Source organism: Apodemus sylvaticus, chromosome 10 (assembly GCF_947179515.1).
Source record: "Apodemus sylvaticus chromosome 10, mApoSyl1.1, whole genome shotgun sequence".
Classification (NCBI taxonomy): Eukaryota; Metazoa; Chordata; class Mammalia; order Rodentia; family Muridae; genus Apodemus; species Apodemus sylvaticus.
Window position 1 is genome coordinate 20,403,682 of NC_067481.1, and position 23,971 is coordinate 20,427,652.

At 39.9% G+C, this 23,971-nt stretch overlaps 1 protein-coding gene across 2 annotated transcripts in view; it reads left to right on the forward strand.

Annotated features, from left to right (window-relative positions):
- Window positions 1–732: 732 nt before the first annotated feature.
- Gpatch8 (G-patch domain containing 8) overlaps window positions 733–23,971 on the forward strand; it is a 69,594-nt gene continuing 46,355 nt past the window's right edge. Inside the window, exons 1-3 of one of the 2 annotated variants that reach the window (XM_052196340.1) lie at window positions 733–1,030; window positions 12,758–12,832; window positions 22,737–22,809. In XM_052196340.1, coding sequence (XP_052052300.1) covers window positions 986–1,030; window positions 12,758–12,832; window positions 22,737–22,809 — 193 coding nt within the window. In that variant the 5' untranslated portion in view covers window positions 733–985. Of the gene's footprint in view, window positions 1,031–12,757; window positions 12,833–22,733; window positions 22,810–23,971 lie in introns of those variants that run through there. The other variant, XM_052196341.1, reaches the window with a different exon arrangement.

A 23,971-nucleotide genomic window follows, 5' to 3' on the forward strand; every position in this document is an offset into this window, starting at 1 on the left:
TCTTCTCCAAGGGTGTGGATCCTTTGTTATGCCTCGATTTATTGGTAGCATTAAGATAGGTCGTTCTTTTCATTAGTTTTCCCCCTCTTGTAGTTTCACTTAATTTTGTTGTTTGAAGCAAGGTCTTATTTAGCCCAGGCTAGCTTTGAACTCCCTATGTAGCCAAGGATAAGCTTGACTTAATCGTCCCTCAGCCTCAAGCAGGGCTATACCTAGGTTTAGACACTCGTTAATAGTTACAGTTACAACTATTAGGTCATTTTATTGGTCATCTGACTTCCTGCCTGAAATGGAAGCCTTTTGAGAAAAGAGATTTTTTTTTCTTTTCTTTTCTTTTTTGCTACCTCATAAGTAATGCTATTATGTTTCAATTTTTAAAATACCCTCCTTGGACTTCGGAGGCGATCCTCTACTACACAGAGAGCTACAGGAAACCCTGTCAACAAAACAAAAAGAAACAAAAAAGCCACTTAAAAGTACTCTCGTTGTAAAGTCACATCTCACGCTACTGTATAGTATTATACTGTATATTATTACAAGTACAGGATGGGCTTGACCGTAAATAAGAGCATAAGAAAGAAAGACTTCTAAACACTGTTAAGGGAGCAAGTGGACACTCCCCAGCTCCACACATGCCCTGCCCTGCAGATATTTCCCTCCGGAAGCGCTTGCAGTGCTCCAGCACAAGGGCGCATGCGCGGCCCGTTGGGGTCGCTCGGGGCCGGGCCTGAAACCGAGCGGTGAGGGGAAGGTTCCGCTTCCAGGCCTGCAAGGCGCCTGCGCCTTCGGGATTCCCGTCGCACGCATTCTTGTTCCCTCCTTCCCATCACCCCCGCTCCAACATCCTCATCCCCCCCCCCCCACTGCCAGCTGCGCGCGCCCGGTGGGCGTGGGAGGAGGCGTGGAAACAGGGAGGGGGCGGGTGTCGCGGGAGGGAAGGAGCGAACCGGAGAGCGTCGTCCTTAGGAGGAGTGAAGGCGGCAAAATGGCGGACCGCTTCTCCCGCTTCAACGAGGACAGAGACTTTCAGGTAAACACGGGCGTCGCCGAGGACCCCCCCACCCCCGGAGACCTCGCAGCGAGCCCGGGGCCGCCTCCCTCCGGTTCTCCCCGCTCTCTTTCCTTCTGCTCTGCGCTCCGCCTTGCAAGCCGGTTCTCTTTTCTGCCTCCCATTTCTCTAGGGGCCTCCCGGGCTGAGATGAGGCCGCGTCTCCGGCTTCATCCCTATTCACGTCGCCTCTTAAACTCGGGGTTCCTCCTAGTTGCCTCTGGCTTTCCGCTCCCCAGCCTGGCGCTTTGTGGGGGCTGCGCTTTGGTTGTCTCGGGGCCTGTGCAGGCGCAGGGCTGGCCCCCAGGGGAGAGGGCTAGGTTGGGAGGGCTTGGGCCAGCGGTTTTCTGGCCAGGGCTATGGAACCCTTGGATTTTGCTCGTCCCGATCATCCTGGGAATCTTCTCTCCGTTTTCTCATTGTGATGAACAAACCCTTTATCGCCAGTCTAGCCTAGTCTTCACCCTGGAAAAGGGTACCCATACTTATCAAAGACGCCTTTTTGTTGAGGCGAGCCATTGAGCTTTCTCTGTGCATAAATAACTGCTGTTGTTTACTGGCTGTTAATTGGGTTGGGAAACTGTAAGGTCTAGGTCTGTGGACTGGTGTAAACTTAACTTCGAGACCTACCGAGATTTATAAAGAAGCATAATCGTGGCCTTTCCTAGCCGGAGATAACATGTCCCTAAACCTTGATTATTTTCTTCATTTGCAAATGTTGATCTGGGATGTCCTTGGGATGGCGGGCATTAAAGAAAAAAAAAACAAACAACAGCAACAAAAACAAAAAACAACAAAGGCGGAATTAGAATAATTCGGCTTTTAGTCTTTGAAATTGTTACTGCAGAAATAGTTGGAGACAATAAAGGATTTAGTAGCCTTTGGCCATTTCTAGATAAAATACATCCTCTGTTGAAAATCACTGCATTACTACCGCATCTCCTGGCAACAGCAATTTAGGTCAAGGGATGAGGCTCAGAACTCAAGTTTTTATATTCCTTTGAGCTTACTCAAGGCAATTAGAAGGGTTTGAATTCTTGAAGATGATTGGGTTGATAAATAGACAAAGCAATTTCAACTGGTTTAAAATCAACACTATTTTTAATAATCTTATGTGTAAATGCTATGAGAAGTTTTGCAGCAGTAAGGGATTTGGGAGTTAAAAGCCTTGTGGTCATGTGTCTGCTGTGTATGTAAGCTGCAGCGCGACACAGCATCCCAAGGTGTTTTAAGGATTTACCTCAGGTCCACCCAAGTTTGAGGGTTTGGAGTTTCAGTTTGGACGTTTGATCCTGAGAAGGAAGGCTGTCTGTCTTTCTCTCTTTCCCTTTCTTCTTCCTTCCTTTTTCTTTCTGTTTTTTCTTTTTTCCTATAGCAAGCCCTATGAAGCACATATAAAGTATGTAAGCTTTTTTACTAATTTTTATTAATTTAAAATTATTTAGGAGAGATACTGATGATGAAAACCTTGGAATGCTTTTCAGAGAATTTCAAGGTGACCTAATAAAATTAAAAACAGACAGTTTTGAGGAAAAATGACCCTCAACTATTTCAGCAGGCTCAAATGGGATTTTGAATGAAGATATTGAAAAATGGCCATTAGGATGTGAGTGTTGTCTTTTGGAAACTAAGCAGGGAAACTCTTTGATGCTTTAGTTGAGGTAATATAAAATCTGATTTATACGCTAATGAAATGGCTCAGTGGGTAAAAAGCCTTTGGCCCACAAGCCTGAGAACCTCAGTTTGATCCCTGGAAGGTAGAAGAAAAGATCCAACTCCAAAAAGTTGTCTTCTGACCCCAATGTGTATGTCCCTCACATAATATACACAATAATAAAAAATTAAAAAAAAATAATAAAAGTAACATCCTTAGAGGTAGCTTAGGGAGTTTGCCATCAAATCTGACCTGAGTTAGCTCCTGGGGATCCACAAGGTGGAAGGAAAAAACCAAATCAGTTCCCCAGAGTTGGCCTCTGGCAGCCCCCATGAAGTAAATATAATAAAAAGTTTTTAAAACCAAAAATAGATCCTTTGAGCTCTTTGATGTTAGTGCGTGCATTTTAATTGCATTTTCTGCACTTGCTCTGACATAACCCACTTAAAATTCTGAATGCCCTAGTATTTTGCATAAAGGGCATTGGAAATGGAAAAATTGTTTTGAAAGCATGTCTTAATATATTCCATACTAGCTAGCACTAGCCTCAAGTCTGCAATATAGCCAGCGATGACTTTGAATGTCTGATTCCCTTCCTCAGCCTCCAAGGTCTGATTGCAGGTGTGGTCTTTCATAACCAGGAGTTTGCAGATGACACTATCTAGCACTCTTAACCCACTGAGTTAAATCACCAATTCAGAAGTGGAATTACTATATTTTGAATTATGTTCTATTTACTTATGTATTAATTTCTGTTTGTGTGTAGGTAGGTGTGTGGCAGGTTCTCAACTACTAGTTACGTTCCCAGTCCCTTTTATAAATTATTGTGTTATCGTTTCTAAAAAACATGCCTTTAAAAATATTTAAGATGGGCTGGAGAGATGGCTCAGTGGTTAAGAGCACTGACTGCTCTTCTAAAGATCCTGAGTTCAAATCCCAGCAACCACATGGTGGTTCACAACCATCTGTAATGAGATCTGATGCCCTCTTCTGGGGTTGTTTGAAGATAGCTACAGTGTACTTACATATAATAAATAAATAAATCTTTAAAAAAATTATTTAAGGGCTGAAGCTATAATATGTTCAGTGGTAGAGTAGTCCCCTAATATGTGAAGGATTTGATCCTTAGCATCATGGTAGTAATAATAGTAACAAAAAATAATAAAATGGGAATAGTTAATATATTTATCTCTAGATGGTTTAATTAAAGAAAAAGAAAATACTGATCAACTGTCAGAACTGTCCTTTGGTTTAGAGCCAGCCATTGACTAGGGAATGAAACTGGAAGATGCTCTTTGAGTAATATATCTGTATGTTTTCAAGTTTAGATTACTGAATTTAAATGTAGCGCATGCTTGCTACAGTGCATGTGTGAAGGTAAGGTCAGGTCCGGACTTTATAGTTAGTGATCTTCCACCTTTCTGAGAACTTTGGGGTTGAACTCAGGGAGTCTAGCTTGCCTGGCCAGTGCCTTTACCTGCTCAACTATCTTGCTGCCTGGTGGTTTTTGTTTGTTTGTTTGTTTGTTTGTTTTTGTTTTTTGTTTTTTTGACTCACTAGCAGTCATATCTGTTGTTTGTTTGTTTATTTATCGTGGCTTCAGACTCACTAGCTGAGTAGTATTGAACGTCTAATTCTTCTACCTGTCAAATGCTGGGATTATAGGCACGTGCCACTGTGGCCCCTTGTTCAGATTGAACCCTGGGCCTTGTTTGAGCAAGACTAACACTACCAGCTGAGCTGTATCTCTAGCCCGGATTTTATATTTTATACAAGTATAATTGAATCATGAATTATGAAGGGTAGATTTCTAGGCCACACAAATAAGTGGCCTTTTTGACAGGCAATACAATTACAATTTTTCTCTGTTCTGTTTTCCAGATCTGTATCTTGTTTTTCAAGGGCTTATGCACAGGCTTCTGACCAAGTTTCACTTATCATAAAGGATACATTGTTATGTTTCAGTTTTAGACATTTTCCCCTCTGCTCTCTTCCATTGACTGTGTTTCCCACCCCCCAGGATCAGGGCCTGGATCTCAAGTAGCAAAAACTGGCCTCAAATACACTGTAGCCCAGGATGGCCTTGAACTAATTCTGCCTATGCTGCCAGAGTGCTGGGATTACAGATGGCCAGCATGCGCCACTACCCCCAACCCTCTTTATTTTTTATTTTCAGACCGGGTCTTACCTAGGCTAGCCTTTAATTGTTCTGTTGTCTCAGCGGGTCCTGTTTGAATTTGCAGTCCTCCTGCCTCAGCCTCCAAATGACTGGGATTGCAGGCCCGCACTACAATCCTTGGTTTTAGGTGGGCAGTGTTGGGAACTGAGGCAAGTGCTGCACAACTGTAGCTTTTCACAGTGGCATTTTATCTTTGGAAGCCTTGGTGATCTAGACTGATATGTGTTTGTCTAATAGAACAACCTTTAATGACCTCACCTTCTTTTTCTTTTTTTTCTTTTTTTTTTTTTTGGTTTTTTGGTTTTTTGAAACAGGGTTTCTCTGTGTAGCCCTGGCTGTCCTGGAACTCACTCTGTAGTGAGGTCCAGTCTGGCTTCGAACTCAGAAATCCGCCTGCCTCTGCCTCCCAAGTGCAGGGACTAAAGGCTTGCACCACCACTGCCCAGCATGACCTTACTTTCTGAGTGAGACATCACCTCTTTCTGCATTTACAAAATAAGACATTTGTTCACAGATCCAAGTTTTACATAAATTAATGAAAAATATATAATTTAATTTACAATAAGATAACATTTTGGATTTAAGATTCATTAAAATTTTAGCTATACATGATATGCAGCTGTAAAGTGCTGTTAAGCTTAGCATTTTGTGGTTGTGCAACTTTTAATGGTGATGTGGCTAAATACTAGTGATCAAGTATTCTTTAGTATTTGTATCCAAGAAGACTAATGGTTCTTGTTATGTGCATTAGATTTTTAATGAAAAAAAGGTTACAGCAATAGATAGGAAGGTGAAAATAAAATACCTTTTTTTTTTTTTTTATTAAGTTTGGGGCCTTACTTTGTAGTCTACCCTTGCTTGAGACTCTTGGCATCTCCTCAAGTGCTGGGATTGTAGCAGGAGATGCCATATTTGGCTCATAAGATTTTATTTATTTTATGTATGTGAGTGCACTGTCTCTGTCTTCAGACACACCATGAGGCGGCATTGGATCACCATTACTGATGGTTGTGAGCCATTATGTGGTTGCTGGGAATTAAACTCAGGACCCCCTAGTCATATTTCTTAAAGATTAGAATCATTTATTTTTGAGTTTTTTTAGAGACAGGGTTTCACTTTGTAGCCTTGGCTGGACTGAAACTCAATAGAAATGTGCCTGCCTTCCTCTGCCTCAAGTGGTGAAATTAAAGGTATGTGGCAGGCCTCATAAGAATAATTTTTATTAAAAAATTTTTTTGTGTAAGATTACTGACTGGTCACAAATATCCTCCCCCCCCTTTTTTTTTTAAATCCAAATAGATCCTGGTTTCTCTACTTTGGATAAACTGATTATATAAGTGCATGTGTTTAGGGCGTGTGTGTGTGTGTGTGTGTGTGTGTGTGTGTGTGTAGGTCAGAAGTCAATTTGTTAGAGTTTAGTTCTCTCTACCACGCACGGTAATTAATGAAATCTTATTTGATTTCCTTGGTTTTTTAAGACTAGTAAGGACTTGTAGCCCTGGCTGACCTTGAACTTGCAGCTGTCCCTTGCCTCTGCCTTAGGAATGTGGGGTTACACATTCCTATGCCACATGAGACTTGTAGTGTCTTGAATTGTGGATCTGGTGTATATAGAGGTTTTTGTCTTCCCCCCCCTCCCCCCCCCCAGACAGGGTTTCTCTGTGTAGCCCTGGCTGTCCTGGAACTCACTCTGTAGACCAGGCTGGCCTCGAACTCAGAAATCCGCCTGCCTCTGCCTCCCGAGTGCTGGGATTACAGGCGTGCGCCACCACCACCCGGCTTGGTTTTTGTCTTTTTCTTGTGATTTAATCAATTCTAATATTACTAATGAAAATTGATTCTAGCCTGAGGTATATTTCTGTTTCTTGAGTTCTGCTACAGTTTCTTCCTGGAAACACTGAGGCACTTTTGCTTGTGTGTCTGCCCTACTGCCCTTACTGTGCCAGCATTGCCATTTAGAATTAAGTGACAGAGACTTATAGGGGTCACCAAAGGAATTATAAATGACTGTACAGATACTGAAAGAGGTCATTGAGATTACAGCGAATGCCAGTAGGTGTGGTGTTGATTTTTCCTCTGATAAAAAGCAAATTGACCGTTTGATTGTGGAACTGTAACCAAATATGCTCATTGCATATTGTATTAGAGTAGAAGGTTCAATATGCTCACGATAAAAAAACAGTGGCGCACACCTTTAGTTTCAGCATTCGCATTTGGTAGGCAGGCGAGTGGATCTTTTAGTTTGAGGCCAGCCTGGTCTATAGAGCAAGTTCCAGGACAGCCAGGGTTATACAGAGAAACACTGTCTTCAACATACACACACACACACACACACACACACACACACAGAAAAACGAAAAAATACAGTATACCGTATTTTACTAGTTTTGTTTGGTTCTGATGGTTTGTTTGTTTGTTTGGAGATTGGAGACAGGGTCTCAATGTATAGCCCCAGTTGTTCTGCAACTTGTTTTGTAGACCAGGCTGACCTAAAGTTTCCAGAGATCTGTCTGGGGCCTTCCAGGTGCTGGAATTAAAAGCAACACACTTGGCCTTTTTTTTTTTTAAATGACTTATTATTGTTGCTGTTGTTTGTTTATTTTGGTTTTCTGAGACAAGACCTCTCTGTGTAGTCCTGGCTGTCCTGGAACGTGCTCTGTAGACTATGGTGGCCTCAAACTCAGAGATCTCCCTACTTCTGCCTCTGGAATGATGGAAGTAAAGGCATGTGCCACTTCCTGGCTTCTGTTTGCTTTTTAAATTGCAATAGACTTTATACTCTAATACTCTTTATACTTTAATAACAATGCCATTAATATCCAGAATGTCTAGTTTCGTTTTTCTTTTTCTCTTTCTCTCACTTTCTTTCTTTCTTTTTTTATTTTTCTTTCTTTTTCCCCAGAAACAGTTTGTATAGCCCACCGTTGTTTGGCTTAGTTTTTTTAATTTTTATTTTAATTTTTTAAAGGTTTATTTATTTATTTTATGTGAGTACACTGATGCTGTCTTCAGACACACCAGAAGAGGGCATCAGATCCCATTACAGATCATTGTGAGCCACCATGTGGGTGCTGGGAATTGAACTCAGGAACTTTGGAAGAGCAGTCAGTGCTCTTAACCGCTGAGCCATCTCTCCAGCCCTGTTTTCTTCTTTTTGAGACATTCTTCCTCACTGTCTTAGTAGTAAAATGTATTTACTTAGAATGTGTAAAGAAGAGACAATCAGTAAAGCCTTACTTATTTGGTGACAAAGGAGGGGACCAGGTTTGTTCATAGCTTAAATATGAAGTTGCCTTGTGTGATTCTGTTTTGTGCCACTTTTTTAAAATTTGAGGTTTTAGCCAGCTGTGGCGGTACGTGTATTTAATCCTAACACTCAGGAAGCAGAGGCAGGTGGATCTTTTGGGGTTCAAGGCCAGCCTGGTCTATGTAATGATACTGGCTTTAAAAAAAAAAGACTTTTTAAAAAAGAAAATTGTTTTAGTATGGATGAATGTGGGCTTTGAGTGCCATGTGTGCTTACGGAGGTCAGAGGACTACTGGGGTAGGCCGTTCTCTGTTAGCTCATGGGTTATGAAAATCAAACTTGCTTTCTCTCCTGCTTTTTCTCCCCCCCCCCTTCCTTTTTTGTCTATGGAAAGCAGAATCAAAATCATTATATATATTTTTTCCTTCTTGAGACAGTCTCTAACCCTGACTGGCCTTGAACTTGCTGTGTAGCAAAGGATGATTTTGAATTTTCGATACTCCTGCCTCTGACTCCCAAGCGCTAAGATCTAAGATTACTGGTGTCTCCCACCACACTTATTCTGTGTGGTGTTGGAGATTGAGCCAGAGCTTTGTGCATATTTGGCAAACATTGCTTTCAACTGATCTGTGTCTCTACCCCTGATATCATTATATGGTTTAGATTTAGGAAGTCTAAATTAGGGTCAGCAAATAGTTCTGTGGGTAAAGATGCTTGCCACCAGCCTCACAACCCAAGTTAGATCTACAGGATGCGCATAGAGAAAACTGACTCACGCAAGTTGTCCTCTTACACACATATACATACCAATAAATGTAATAGTAATTTAAAAAGTTCAAATTATAGATCATTATGTTATTTGAATTATGAGGTAGTGCTACAGCTACTATGTTAGGTATTAGACAGTTTCTAAGCAGTGTTGCTAAATGGAGTAGGAAAGGCAAAGCTGGGTGTGACAGCCTTTGTCAGTGGCCCCAGCTCTTGAAAGAAACATGGGTACAGGAAGGTCAGAAGTTCAGCGTCACCCTCAGCTCCTTAGAGTGAGTGCAAGGACAGTGTGGGCTATAGGAGGCCTTCTCTCAAGAAGCAAACAAACAAACAAGAAATATTAGTTGGTGAGAGCAGAGAAAGACAGAGACATCTATGTAAATATATTTACTAGCCAGAGTCATGTCAAAGGTAGACTGAGGGATGTGTCAAAGATAAAATCACTTCAGACTTGGCATAGACCTCATCCAGATGGAGAAAGTCAGATGTTTACGGCTTTGTTAATGATTGATACGATCATTCATCAGAAACTTAGAATCTGGGCCAGCAACATGGTTTAGCCAGTGCATTGCACTTGCTGGGAAGCTTGACGGCCTGGCTTTGATTGCCAGAACCTACAGGGAGTGGAAAGAAAGACCCAGCTTCCCAGCGATCCTCCGACATGGTCCTCACATGAGGACCGTGGGTATTTTGCTCCTTGTCATACCTTGGAGTGAGTGCTCCTGCAAGCGCACACACAAATAAATAAAATGAACTAAAAATAAATTGCTAAAGCTTTAATTTAGTAATAAAAACTACATTGAGGGAGCTCGGTATTGGCTCAACTCTCTACTCAGAAGGCAGAGGCAGAGGCAGCTCTGGGAGTTGGAGGCCAACCTGGTCTACTGAGCTGCAACTGGTTAGCTCAGTAGCCTAAATAGAGAGACCCTGTCTCATAAAACAAAAACAAAACAAACCTACTTGAATCTTCTACCTTTGCTTATAAGCAACATTTTCATTACTGATTTTCATTTGTTTATTGTGTGAGGACACATGTGCCCCAGTGGGTACTCAGAAGTTAGGGTGACAACTTTTTGTCAGGTGGTTCTCATTTCACTGTATGTTCCTGGAAATGAAGTCAGGCTATCAGTGTTGTGCACCAAGTGCTTTTGCTTTATAAGCCAGCGGTTTTCAACCTTCCTAATGCTGTGACCCTTTAATACAGTTCCTCATGTTGTGGGGACCCTCCAACCATACAATTATTTTTGTTGTTACTTCATAACTGTAATTTTGCTGTTATAAGTTATGATATAAATATGTTTTCCAAAGGTCTTAGGTGACTTCACCCCTGTGAAAAAGTCATTTGACCCCCCTCCAAAAAAAAGGGTTGTGACCCACATGTTGAGAATACTGTTCTGAACCATCAAGACAGCCCTTATTAGTGTTTTTAGGGGTGTGTCTTGCTTAGAATTTAAAAGGCTCTGGGTTTAATTTCCTTAGAACCATGACAGAACATTCCTTCCTTCCTTCCTTCCTTCCTTCCTTCCTTCCTTCCTTCCTTCCTTCCTTTCTTTCTTTCTTTCTTTCTTTCTTTTCTTTTTTTTTTTTCTTTTTCCGAGACAGGGTTTCTCTGTGTAGCTCTGGCTGTCCTAGAACTCACTCTGTAGACCAGGCTGGCCTCAAACTCAGAAATCTGCCTGCCTCTGCCTCCCGAGTGCTGGGATTAAAGGCTTGTGCCACCACCGCCCGGCATTGTCTTGCCTTTTGAAAAGTGTTTTACTGTGTAACCCAGTCAAGGATGATGGGGTGGAATTATCAGTCCTTCTCTCTGCCTCCCAGAATTACAGGTATATTCCACCATATCTAAATATGACTTTCTACAGGGTAAAGACAAATGAAGTAGGACTAGAGAGACGGCTCCATGGTTAAGAGTGTGCTCTGCTCTTGCAGAACACTCAACAGAGTTCAGTTCCCACAGCCACATCAGGCAGCTCACAACTCTAAGAAGATTAAGTACCCCTGGCCTCCTTGGGCACCTATACTCACACACACATAATTAAAATAATAATAATAATAATACCACCCCCTTTCCCCCAGGGTATCACTGTGTATCTTGGCTGTCCTGGAACTCACTCTGTAATCCAGACTGGCCTTGAACTCAGTGCCTCTGCCCCTAAAATTAGAGGAGCATGCCCTCTCCCCATAATGATACATCTTAACAAAGAAAAAGCCAACACAATGGCTCTTGCAGACAGGCCTGATCACCTGAGTTTGATCCCTAGAACCCACATAGTGAAATAAAGACCCAACTCCTAGAAGTTGGCCTCTGACCTCCACACATGCAGCATGGCACATTCATCAATGCACAAGCACACGCATATGATAAGGAAACATAAAATTTTGTTTGAAAGAAATACTGTTTATGAAAGTAAAAGGGTGGGCTGGAGAGATGGCTAAGAGGTTAAGAGCACTGGCTACTCTTCCGCAGGTACCAGGTTCAGTTCCCAGCATCTGCATGACAGAGTAACTGTCTGTATGTCCAAGAACATACATGTAGACAAAACACTAATGCACATAAAATTGAAGAAGGAGGAGTAGGAGGAGGAAGAGAAGAAGGGAAGAAGGAGAAGGAGGAGAAGAGGAGGAAGGAGGAGGACACAAGTGAATCAGTTTAAGCACAGGTGTCACAAGTGGTTGATAATGGTTTTAGTTAACAATTAGGCAGTTGTTAAAAGAGGTTCAGAATTCTAGATTTAGTCTCTCTCTCTTTTTTTTTTTTTTTTTTTTTTAATTTCAGGACTTGTGATTGAATGTAGCACCTCCAGCATTCTGGGCAAATACTTAATCTCTGAGCAGCATCTCCAGACACAGACTCTTTTTAAGTTTTTATTGTATTTATTAAGTTTGTTTGAATATTTTTTCTGTCTATATGTATATGTACTGTGTACATGTCTAGTGCCTAAGGAGGCCAGAAGAGGATGCTGGATCCCTGGAACTGGGATTACAGATGTTTGTGAGCTGCCATGAGGGTGTTGGGAACTGAACACCTCTAGAAGAACAGCCAGTGCTCTTAACCATTGAGCCATCTATGTCTCCAGCCTAAGACAGACTCTTACAGTTTTTGTTTTATGTTACTTGCTTGCCTGCCTGCCTTTGACAGTTTCTTCCTTCCTTTTGGTTACTTTCCTGTCCGTGCTAGTGGTTGCACTTGGGGTCTTGTGTGTACTAGGCAACCTTTCCCCTGGAAACAGGTAGCTCTGGGTATCCTGGAACTAACTCACTTTGGCTTTGAAATCAGAGAACTGTCTCTTCTCTGCCTCCCGAGTGTTGGGATCAAAGGTGTGTGCCAGGCTTACTAGGCAGTCCTTTACATGGGTTCTGGGGATAAAACCGGGTCATCAGGCTTGTAACTTTGGGCAACAAGACTTACCTTCGGAGCCATCCTTCCTCTCCTCATCTGTTTTTGTGGGTGACTTTATACCTTCCATATCCCATGATTTATCTAGGACCTTTGTGCGCTGGTTACGAGATCTATCACTGAACTCCTCTGGTGGCAGTTTTTTAAGAAACTAATTTCTACTTATTTATTTGGCAGTATGTGTGGGGGGGTGTGTTTCGTGGCACACGTGTGTCAGAGGGCAGCTTGGTTGGAATAGGTTCTCTTTTTCCACCACGTGTGCTAGCAATCAAACTCAAGTTAAGCTTGGTGGCACATACCTTTGCAATGTTGAGCCATCTCACTGGGCCTTGTAGATTTTTAAAGAATGTCAATTTGTAGTATAATTTTGGTTTTATATCAAAAATAAAAATAACTTGTGGTTGGCTATCAGTTACTTCGATAATAATTACTTTTGAAAAATAACTGCAGTTTTTTTCCCCCAGGGCAATCACTTTGATCAGTATGAAGAAGGACACTTGGAGATTGAACAAGCGTCCCTCGACAAGCCTATAGAATCGGTAAGATGACCCGTGCTTATTGGGTCTTAGCCAGTTAGTTAGGCAGAGCTCGTGTGACACTTGATGTGAGTGAAGTTAAACTTATGTACAACTGATAGTACAGTTCGAGCTATTTTCTTGCATGCCCTAGTAATCAGGTGGACTTTTGGGTGTGATTTAATAATGTTAGAAAATCAGTGTAAAACATAGAGAAAAAGTTAGGATTTAATGAAAAAATATCATTTTTGGCCCATATTAAACCTTGATAAAAGATAGAAAGTTGGGTGTAGATTTTTTGTAAGTTGAATAAAGGAGTAAAATGTATTTTGATCCTTTAATACCATTCCCAGGCAACATAATCCTGTGTGAAATGTTCTAGTAGAAACAGTAACGAAGTAGCAAACTATTAGACCCTGTGAGGCATGGAGAGCCTGGTCTCTCATGGTAGTGTAAGAAATGACTGGTGGTTTTTGTTTTTTTGTTTTTCAGGTCAAAAGTTAGTTACTTTATCTTCCCTCTTGTTAGTCTATGATAGTAATGATACCAAGCCATAGAACAAGGAGATTTTCTCTGCCTCTTAATTTAAAAAAAGTGATGGTGGCTCACGCCTTTAATCCCAGCACTTGGGAAGCAGAGGCAGGTGAATCTATGAGTTTGAGGTCAACCTGGTCTACACAGTGAGTTCTAGGACAGCTAGGGCTACACAGAGAAAACTCTGTTTCTGTAAGGAAAGAAAAGTTCTAGGTTTTGGACATAAAACATAATGTTATTTTAGAACAACTGTCCATTGTTGAAGTGTCTAAGCCTGTTATGCTCAGTATTTAAATTTGTGCTTACATGTATATACTTACAAAGATTTCATTGAGGGACTGGTAAAACTTGAGTAAATACAAAGTCAAAAAGGGAATCCTAAGTTTTATATCCTTTAAGATAGAGGCCCCCCCTCTCCCTTTAAGAAACACTAGTTTCTTTTCCTTCTGTGAAATAACAGAGCAGTTGAGAAAGTATAGATATTTAGCTTTTGCTTTCAAAGCTATGACATAGTAAAGGATCAACATATATTTATGTTCCTAATTAGGTTGGTGTTGTGTGTGTTTGTGTGTGTGTTTAGATGTTTACAGAAATTTACACAACTTGGGGTGTTCGACATTTTTCTTCCACAGCAGTTGGCCCATATTAGCTAAGCAGCCATGATCTGGTTTGTATTGCACGGTCTGCCTTTTTTTTTTAAATTTCTTCTCTAGGGTTTCTTTCTCCCTACCTCCCCTTCTTATTTCTGTCTTTCTGGTCCAGTGAACACTGCATATAGTATTTTCTGTCTTAATGTGCTGGCATGATGCTAGACCAGGCATGGCAGTGAGTGATGGCGCATGTGATACTGCTGCAGAGGGAGAGGTCATATCTGATAATGTGCTGAAAGTCCCGGCTTCTAGTCAATGGAAGATTAAAATGCCAAGCCCACTTTGCTAATTAAAGCCCACCAAGGCTTGTGCCTTGTTCTGTATCAAAGATTATCTTCAGGCAGAATTTTATAATGAAATTCGTAGGCAAGATATATGGTTTATACTTAAATAATTTAGTTTTCCATTTTAATTTAAAAATATTTCTTTGCATCAGTTTTAAGGGTAAACCCCCAGTTGTTCCAGCTTCCCAGTTCCATGCCCTGTGAGGACATGTCCCAAGTGTCATAGATGCGCTGTTTCTATTGAGCACTTTGGCTTGTCAGTATCAGGAAGTTTAATTAGCCTAAAACTGTATTCTACTTCATTTGTAATGTACTTAATGAATGTTTCTTTTAAAGCATTTACATTTGGCCCTTTTGAATTCTGTGTTGGTCCACATTATAATTTTTTAAATCATTCCTATGACATGAGACTAATGATACTATTTCCTCACAGTGCCCAGGATTTCTTTTTCTTGGACATGTTGTATTAGTAAACAAAGCACTGTGACAAGACAGTCTGCTTGTGTAATCATTGCGGAGTGATCTCAGTGAGAGTAGAAGCAGCCCAAGTCTTGTTTGTCAGAGAATGTCAGCCTCCATTTAACATGGCAAAGGGCACTGTGCTCAGACTGGATCTTTACTTTCTAAAATAAAAGCGTGGTCAGAGATATATATGTTATAGTAAGTTATACTTCTGGTGAAAGATTATTTCTGGAGTCTATAAACATACACATTAATTGTGAATTGATAGTTTAAATAATAGTAGGAAGATCTTTTAGGATGCATGATGTTAAATAAATAGAAGGTAGGACTCAAAAAAAGAAAAATGGGACCCAGAAAACAAAGAGCTTTATTTTTGCTACCTAATCATTTGGAAATAAAATTTGAAGTTTTAAAAGAACATTTGCATGATTGATATCAAAATAGGTGGTGCTCTTCCTCCTCCTCCAGAGGCAAAGTCCTCTTTCTGAGTGCCCAGCAGGCACGTGCTTAGTTATGGGCTGGCTGGCTCTCTGAGCTGTTTTGTTCTCAGCGGGAATGTTAAAAAGCTTTTCACACAGAATGCCTCTGCTGGATTAAGATCTTTCTCTGCAGCAATATCTTGAGAGGTGCTGACTGTTTTGCTACAGCATGCAACTCAAAAGTGGCTGGGGTGCACAGCTTCGGGAGTCTACAGATCAGTGCAGGAGCTAGAGGGCAGTCGGTTAGATACATAAGCAGGGGAATCTGCAGCAGCTGATGACTGGAGTCTGCACAGGTTTGTGTCAAGAATATGCCTATATGAAGGGCTATTATGAGTATGAAATTAAGGCTGTTTGTTTCATAATAGAGCATATTTGATACAAATCAGCAAAATGTGAAATGAGATTCAAAGATATTAATGAATTATATATTAACCAAACTTCTGAAGTCTGGATTTGTTAGTGAGATGATGCAGTTATTCAGCTTCAGTAGGCAAATGTTAAGAACAAAATTCACAAAAGTACAAAATTCATAAAAAGACAAGAATCAGAAATGATAATGTTTGCTGTAAAGTTTTATTTTCCTTTATTTCAACTAATAAAATATCCTTTTGGTCAAGAGTAAAATATTTTCTAAGAAATTACAGTAGGATTTGCAGATAACTTGATTATCTGAATTGTAGTAAAAGGACAAAGTATAACAGTTTTTCTTACTACAAACAACTTTTTTAGTTTCAACTTTAAAAGTTGTTAGTTATGAGATTTTGACATACAAGCCACAATTATGACCTCTATACATTTAAAATATTGGGAAAACTAAATGAAATCTAAAACTATAGCCCAATCTTAGATTTTTTTGTAATTACAAGAATCGGTTAGTATGATTTAGGATATATGATTTTTTATGACTTTATCTTAGTTTGAAGATGATAAATCAGATGAGATAATGAAGTTAGACAAAAGAAAAAATTCCTGCAGCATAGACTTGAAAAAATGCTGCCACTGGTACAGCTTTCCACCAGATTAATTGCTTTTTTTATTGTAACTGACTGATAAAAATCCTGACTTTAGGAGTTGTCAGGTTTAGTGGCTTTTAAAAAGGGTAGTGTTAAGTTTTCCAAATGTCTAGTTGCCAATGTTTAGCTTCCTTACCTAGGGGTTTAGTGGTACAGTGTACCTGGAGCTTTGTTATGTTGCATATCTGTGTAGATCTGTGGACTCCACTAGTTCCAAAATGTAACTCTGTGAGACTGCTAATTTGACTCTAGCAGTGACCTTATGTGGACTGCACAATAAACAGTGCTTCTGGGAGCTGAGTGGTGTAGCAGCACTGTGCGGCTTCCTCTCCAGTCTTCACTGTCATCTGTAGTGAGCTATAGGTTTTTTTGTTTGGGGAATTTTTACAAATCTGTTGTTTGCATGGGTTCACCTGGTAGCATTGGTTCTTGCTTAGAGTCTCAATACACAATCAGCAAAGCTTACAACGCACTCAAGAGACTAACCACTTTTGTCCTGCTGAAATGGGCTAAATTATATAAATTAAATGCGGTTGCCAACTAAAAGAAAATTGAGTATGGGGTTAATTTCTACCTAGTCACTGATATGTGATGTGGTTTTCTTTGAGAATATGAGGTTCTGTTTTCTAGTATCAAAACTTGTCAGCTGTTGCAATAAAATACATTTTTATCTGTATTTTGGCCTGCACTATGGTGCTGTTGCCAAGTGGTCCTAGTTCCTGGAGTGCTGTATAGGTACCTGGAGCAGAGAGCAGTTCCTATGAAGGTTTTGTACTTCGAGTGTAATTTATAAATAGGAATATTGAGGACCATCTAAAATAGTTACTGAGGTTTTTTTTGTTTGCTTTTTTAACATTGGTATTATGTTTTCAAGGTATTGGTGGTAACTTATAAAACACTTACTGCATTTGAAGATCCTTCCATTTAAAAACTATGACATAATAGGAACACATGTTGGAAGTACAGAATTTTAATTTACTTTTTAATTTAGAAATAGAAAGCCAGTACAAGTCAGTTGAGGTAATCTTGCTCCCTTCCCCCAAAAAAGTTTTCAGTTGAGCTTCATTTGAACACACTAGTAGGACTTCATGTTCAGCTGAAGGTCATAAAGCTGCCATTTTGAACAACTCTGGAAACTCTGAATCAGATAGAAAATTGTCTTTCTGTATCCTCTTTAAGAAAATCCTCCATCATTTGCCTTATTTCTTAGTTTAAACTAGAAATATCCTTGTAATTATTTTTTTTAAGATTTATATATTTTACGTATAGAGTACGCTGTTGATGTCTTCAGACACACCAGAATAAGGCATGGTATCCCATTACAGCTGGTCGTGAGCCACCGCAAGGCCACTGCTCTCTGCCGCCTTCTTGTAATTCTCACATGTACATTTAAATTGTAAATAATTTGGCCCGCTACCACCACAAATCTTTGTTAATTGTACATTGTTTGAAAAGACTAAAAGATTAATTTTTGTTTCTATAAACAATTTAAAACTCAAATTATATCTTTATGTAGATGTAGATATCATTAACATTTTCTTTTTTTGGTGGGAGGGAATAGGGTCCAGTTGGCCTAGATGCCAGTATGTAACTTAACACAGCTTTGAGCACATGACAGTCCTGCTTTAACCTCTCGAGTGCTAGAATTTCAGGTGTGAACCACCACACCTGGCTGTTTTGTTGTTTGTTGAGACAGAGTGTCTTAGAGACATTACTGGTTTCAGACCCAGAGGATGACCCTGGATCTCTGATCTCCGGTCCTCCTTCCTCTTCCCTCTCTGTGCTGGGATTGTAGGCACATGACTTCCTTTTCTTTCCTCTCCTCCCCTCCCCTCCCCTCCCCTCCCCTTTTCTCTTCTCTTTTCTCTTGTCTTCTCTTCTTTTCTTTCTTTTTCTTTCTTTTTTTGAGATATCTCTCTATTATGTTGCTCTGGATGTTCTGAAATTCATTCTGTATGTAGACCAGGCTGATCTCAAACTCACAGAGATCTACCTGCTGGGATGGAAGGAGTGAGCCACCAGGCCTGACTTTCTTTTCCTCTTTTAAGTCTAACTCATACCGTGGCCCTGGAACTCATTGTGTACACAAGTTGGATTTTCTTTCTTAAGTTCTGGAATTGTAGACATGTGCCATTATGCCTGACCTTATATATTTTAATTTTATTACTTTAAAAAAAATAAAAATTTTCTTCTGGAGGTCTGAGTTCAAATCCCAGCAACAACATGGTGGCTCACAACCATCCATAGAATGAGAAAAAAATAAAAATTTGTAATTATTGTAGTGACAAAAATGGTAAAGAGTTGCTGATTTGCAAGATATTTTTTCTAATTGTTAATACTTTTAGAACTATATTTAGTGCACATTTCCTGTATTTGTCATGATTACCTGCTGGAGCTTTTAAGTTTTTAGTCAGTCAATCTACTATTATAAATAACCATGGGACTCTAATACAGAAAAACCACAAAATCACAATCCTAAATAAAGTAAATATATTACTGGTTTTCTGCAAGCCCCTTGTTTATTGTTGATGAAAATTTTTATAGTTCAGAGATTGGCAAGTGTCATTTTATTGTAAAAGTGTTTTTTTTCCTTGTATTAAAAGTATGTGCTGCTATACCTGTCCTCACCCCCTTTCTTCTCTTCTCTTCTCTTCTCTTCTCTTCTCTTCTCTCCTTTCTTTTCTTTTCTTTTCTTTTCTTTCTTCTTTTTTAACATATTCAGTGGGCTGGAGAAATGACTAAGTGCTTAAGAATGAGTGTTATTCTCACAAAGACCCAAACTGATTTTCAGTACTCAGAGAAGCTCATAGCTGCCTGTTAACTCCAGCTCCAGGGTATCAGACACTTCTGACCTCCTCAGGGACACACACACACACACACACACACACCCCAATTTTAAAAACTTAGTTTTTTGTTTTTATAGGTTTTTAACAAGTTGTTCAGGTATTCAGTATTTCTTCATCATAGTCACCACCACCTTTTTTTTTTCCTTTTTGGTAGGAGATCATACTGAATATTTTTGTGACAAGCCACACAGCAGCTTTTTCTGTCAAAACCAGGTAGTTTAAAACGATAGCAGAGGCTCAGGTTGTCTCTATTAGCTGTTGACTTACTTGAGGAGGCTGGTGGGGACGAGTGTGCTATGCTGCTGTCTGTTTTTGTCAGAAGGACTCAGCAGTGTGTTTGACAGTTTATAGTCTGGAACATTCCATTCTCTGCTCCTGCTTAGAAAAGTTGAGGAAAGAATATTTAGTAAAAGGACAGTTTAACATTCGGTTTTGGAAGAGTGGTGCCACTGTGATTCCATGTCAGTAGCTTTCCGAGGTGACAGCCAGCCTCTTGAGTGGTGTTGTACAAGTGCTGCTAATGTGTATGACCTAAAGTCTCCTTTGTTCTCCTTAACATTGGCTCTCCCTCCCACTGTTGTCAGTCACACACGCTGCTCTGAATCTCAGCTGCTCCTGACTGTGATTGTACTTATGCTCTCCGTCTTCTTTAATAAATACATTACTTGCAAGCAGTGAATTGAAAACAAGACAAAAAAAATAAAGCGACCATTAGTGACCGGACAGTTTCTTACTTTGTGTTACATTTAACTGTTCTTTTGACAGCCCCGTTTTTAAAGCCAGGTTCGTATGGAAATGCTTTCACTCCACTTGCACTGCTTCTGGAAATAGCATACTGCTTCATCTGTCTGTTTATTTCAGTGCATTCATAATATAACACAGAAGCATAATGTCTCATCTCTTGTGGCCAAAGATTGATTTGTTAAAGAAAACAACAACAAGAGCAGCAAAAAACAAAAACAAAAACAGATGATAACAAAATGGGGGAGAAACAACAATTTTTGTCAGCATTACTTAATACATAAATCTTTGTGCCATACTCAGAACATGCGTGTAGCAGGAGAGCAGACAATAACGAACTACAATTGTTAGTTATTTAATTTTTTTTTTGAGATAAGATCTCACTTTTTAATTCTGACCGTCATTGAACTCTAGGTGATCCTCCTGCCTTAGCCTCCTTGCTGCTGAGATTATAAGGAATGTGCCCCTATAACAAGCTCATATACTCTAAAAGTCGTTTTGCTATCCTTGTCATTTCCAAAGGTACTTATAAGTAGCTTTACTAAACTTGTTTGATAGTGGGGAAAATAAAGTATTTTGTTGTGCTCTGTTTTCATGTAATTTTATTTTTTAATTTAAAAATTTTGAGGTGGTATGGCTCAAATCCCGGCCTTACACATACTAGGCAAGTATCTGCACTTATCCTAGATCCCTGGGGCTTTTTGTTGTTTTGTGATTCATGAAACCCAGGTTGGTTTTGTTTGTTCTGTAGTCAAGCCTGGCCCTGAGCTCCTACTCCACTTGCCTTCTGCCTCCGCCTCCCCAGGTCTGGCTTACAGATGGGAGTCAGCATGATTGGACTGAATTGTTTATATAGTGAAGTTATTTATAGTGAGGCGTACTCAGGATTGGGTGAGGATGCTTTTCTTAGTAGTGCAGAGAGAGAGGAGGAGCAGCAGTAGTATCCAGTAAAGTTTCTGTGATCTTTAATACTGTGAGCATCATCACTGGGGATTGCACAGAGCCTTTTCTAGTTCTTTCCAGTTTTAGCAAAAATAATTTCTAGTGCCCTTTTACTGTACCCTGTATGTGTGTGAGTATATCATATATCACAGTAGTACCTTTTATTTTAAGAAAAAGCTTGTTTGCTTTCCCCTATCATATTTTTCAAAATACCTTGGAACCCCACACAATTATGTAATCCAAGCATTACTTAATTAGAAAGCCAAGGAGTGATGATCATAAGTTCCAGGCTAGTCGGATAGGCTACATAGAGACCTATCTGGAGAAAGCAAAACCATAAAAGTATCTTGGGGGTTGGGGATATTGACAATTCTGTCAATAGAGTGCTTGCCTAGCATGCCTGAAGCTTTAGGCTCAGTCTCCGGCACTGTAGAAACCAGGCATGGGTGTGCATATTTGTAATCTCAGCCCTAGGAAAGTAGAGGCAGGAGAATCAAATGTTTAAGGTCATCCTTGGGTGTGTAGCAAGTCTTAAGACCAGCCTATACTAATGAGATCCTGCCTGAGAGATCGTACTATGATTTCTCCACCAGTAGAATTGCAGCCGCTCAGGTGCATGCTGTTCTAAACTGTGGAAGAATATTGTTCTTTTAAAACAGGCTGGAAATGATTGCACAAGCCTTGAATCCCAGCACTCAGGCGGCAGAGGCAGGTTGATCTCTGTGGGCTGTAGGCTGGCCTGTTCTATAGAGTGTGTTTCAGGACAGCCAGGGCTACCCAGAACCCTATCTCAAAAAACAAAACAAATGCAAAAGGTAAAAAAGGAAGAAGGAAAGAATGAAAGAGAGAAAGAAAAGAACAGATAGATAATTTATGAGGCTTCATTATTTATTTGGTTTATTTTAATAGTGTGTGTGGTGCTGGGGATTGGACTCAGCCTGGTGAGTTGCTAGACAACTGCTCTTCTGAGCTGCAGCTGAGCTTCTCGCTCTGTTCTCATTGTAGCATTTCCCCTCAGTGTTGAGTAGTTCTTTAACTTGGTCCTGTTACCTCACAGTGGTCTTAAAAAGCAGAGCAGTAAGCAGGGGCTATGGAAGTTTCAATTGCCTGATTCTTCATACAGTAGCTGACATTTAATTGTTGTTTCTAGCATCTTTTCATACGATTTACATTGAAGTACCGTTTCCAGATGAGACATTATGTATGTCGACCCCACATGCACTAATGGTTCTTTACTGTTGACTTATTGCTAGGCCTGTTTCATTCTAACATCTTAGCGTTTTCGTTAGACTACACGTTGAAATGCATCACTCAGTCTGTGCTTGAGCTCATTTTATTTTTTGTTTACTCGATTTAACTTCTTGTTTTACTAACCTCAATGTTTTCAGTTTAATATTGGCTGCATGCTGGTTATATTTATATGCTATATATATTAAAGCCAATCAAGCCCAGCCTGGATTTGGTGGTTGTCTCCATTTCTCGTGCTGGGGTAGCCTTACACTCACAGCTTCCTTTAGGTCCTGACAGCCTGACACGTGAACAAAGTAACTAAACACAATGCAGAGTTTCTTTTCTTTAAAAAAGATCTTAAAATGGTGCTGTCTAGGTGGTGGATATGATTGTATAAATACCTTGATTTTATGTTTTTTAATGTTAGTTTTAAAACTTTATAAGTGGATTCTCCCCCTTTTTCTCCCCCCCTCTTCTTGCCTTAAAGTGTTCTGTACAGAAGTTGCCCAGCACACTATCAGAAAGAACCCTTTCCCCATGTGTCCTTCCCATATAAAATACTAGCCAGCATTTCTTTTTACATTAATGTCCCTTTTACTGGACACATTTATCCTTTTATTAGCACCTTTTTTGCATGCATATATGTAGATTTTTCTCTTGTTCATCACCTATTTTAATGTCACTAGGAAGGGAAGAATATATTATTGGAATATTTTTGGTTTGTCTCTCTGTTCTGTCTGTCAGGATAATATTGGACACCGCTTACTCCAGAAACATGGGTGGAAGCTGGGCCAGGGATTGGGAAAATCTCTTCAGGGTAAGTTTTTTAAGTTTACCAAAATGATGACGACGACGATGATAATAAAAACAGTAAAAAAATGTTTATGAAGCAAATCTTGTATTCAGATATGTTTGTTGTCTTTTTAAACAAGTATTTGGTTTTCTCCCATCTTCTCCCCTGCTAGAATAGCCTGTTTTCCTTTAGTTTTATCTTAAGTTATTGTATAGCCTCCTATTTGCCAATAATTGGTGAGAATAAGTTGCTGTGTCATTAAAACTTACAGGGCCGTACAGAGTATGGTGACCCAACCTGTTTGAATTTTGCATGTGGAGGAGACAGTGGTGGACAACAAGGAGCATAAGTTCTCTTTATGCTTTTCAGTGATATGTATGTGATTACTGTATCATGAAGAGAATCATTAAACAGCTAAGTTTAACTTTTGACCTTCTAAGTTCTCCCTGAAGCCAGTGATTTTCTTGTGGCTCTTTTGCTTTTGTGATCAGAATGGGTATGGTGGTAGGGAGGAAAGTTAATCTGTATAAAATGTGAACTGAAAGAAGACATTTCCTAGGACTGTCCAAACAGAGTCCATTTCTCAGATTTAGATCTGGTTCTGGAAAATACATGATTTAAAGTTTGTATTACACTTTTCCTTTTGACTAACTATACTTACTAGTCATTTGGGTATAATCTAAAATACTAACTTGTCTACTTCTACGCCCTTGCTAGTTGGAAAGCAACCAACTGTGTTTATTATTATAGTTCTTTCTGATTGGAAAACTACTGATAGTTGCAGATATGATATGATTACCAGACCAGGCTATTTTTGAACTCAGAGACCCTCCCTGCCTCTTCCCTTCTAGTGCTAGGACGAAAGGCATGTGCCACCATCCTGTCTTGTAGGTTCTTACAAAAACAAAAATAAAACTTTTTTTTCTCCTGTTATAATTGTTGTCTGGGAAGTTTACTGCCTCTGTCTGCTAACCTAGGACTAGTTAGTCCTGGAAGCTTCTAGCCTTTGTACAGTATAATCTAGGTCTATAATATTTTCAGCCTTGTAGACTTGCTGCTGAATAAGCTCACCATTCTAGTTATTTCTGAATTCTGGCTGGCTAGTTCAACTCAGCTGTTTGGCTCAAACTTCTCTCCCAGTTGATTTATTCAATCTGGCTTTTCTCTTGGCCTCTGAATTGCTCTG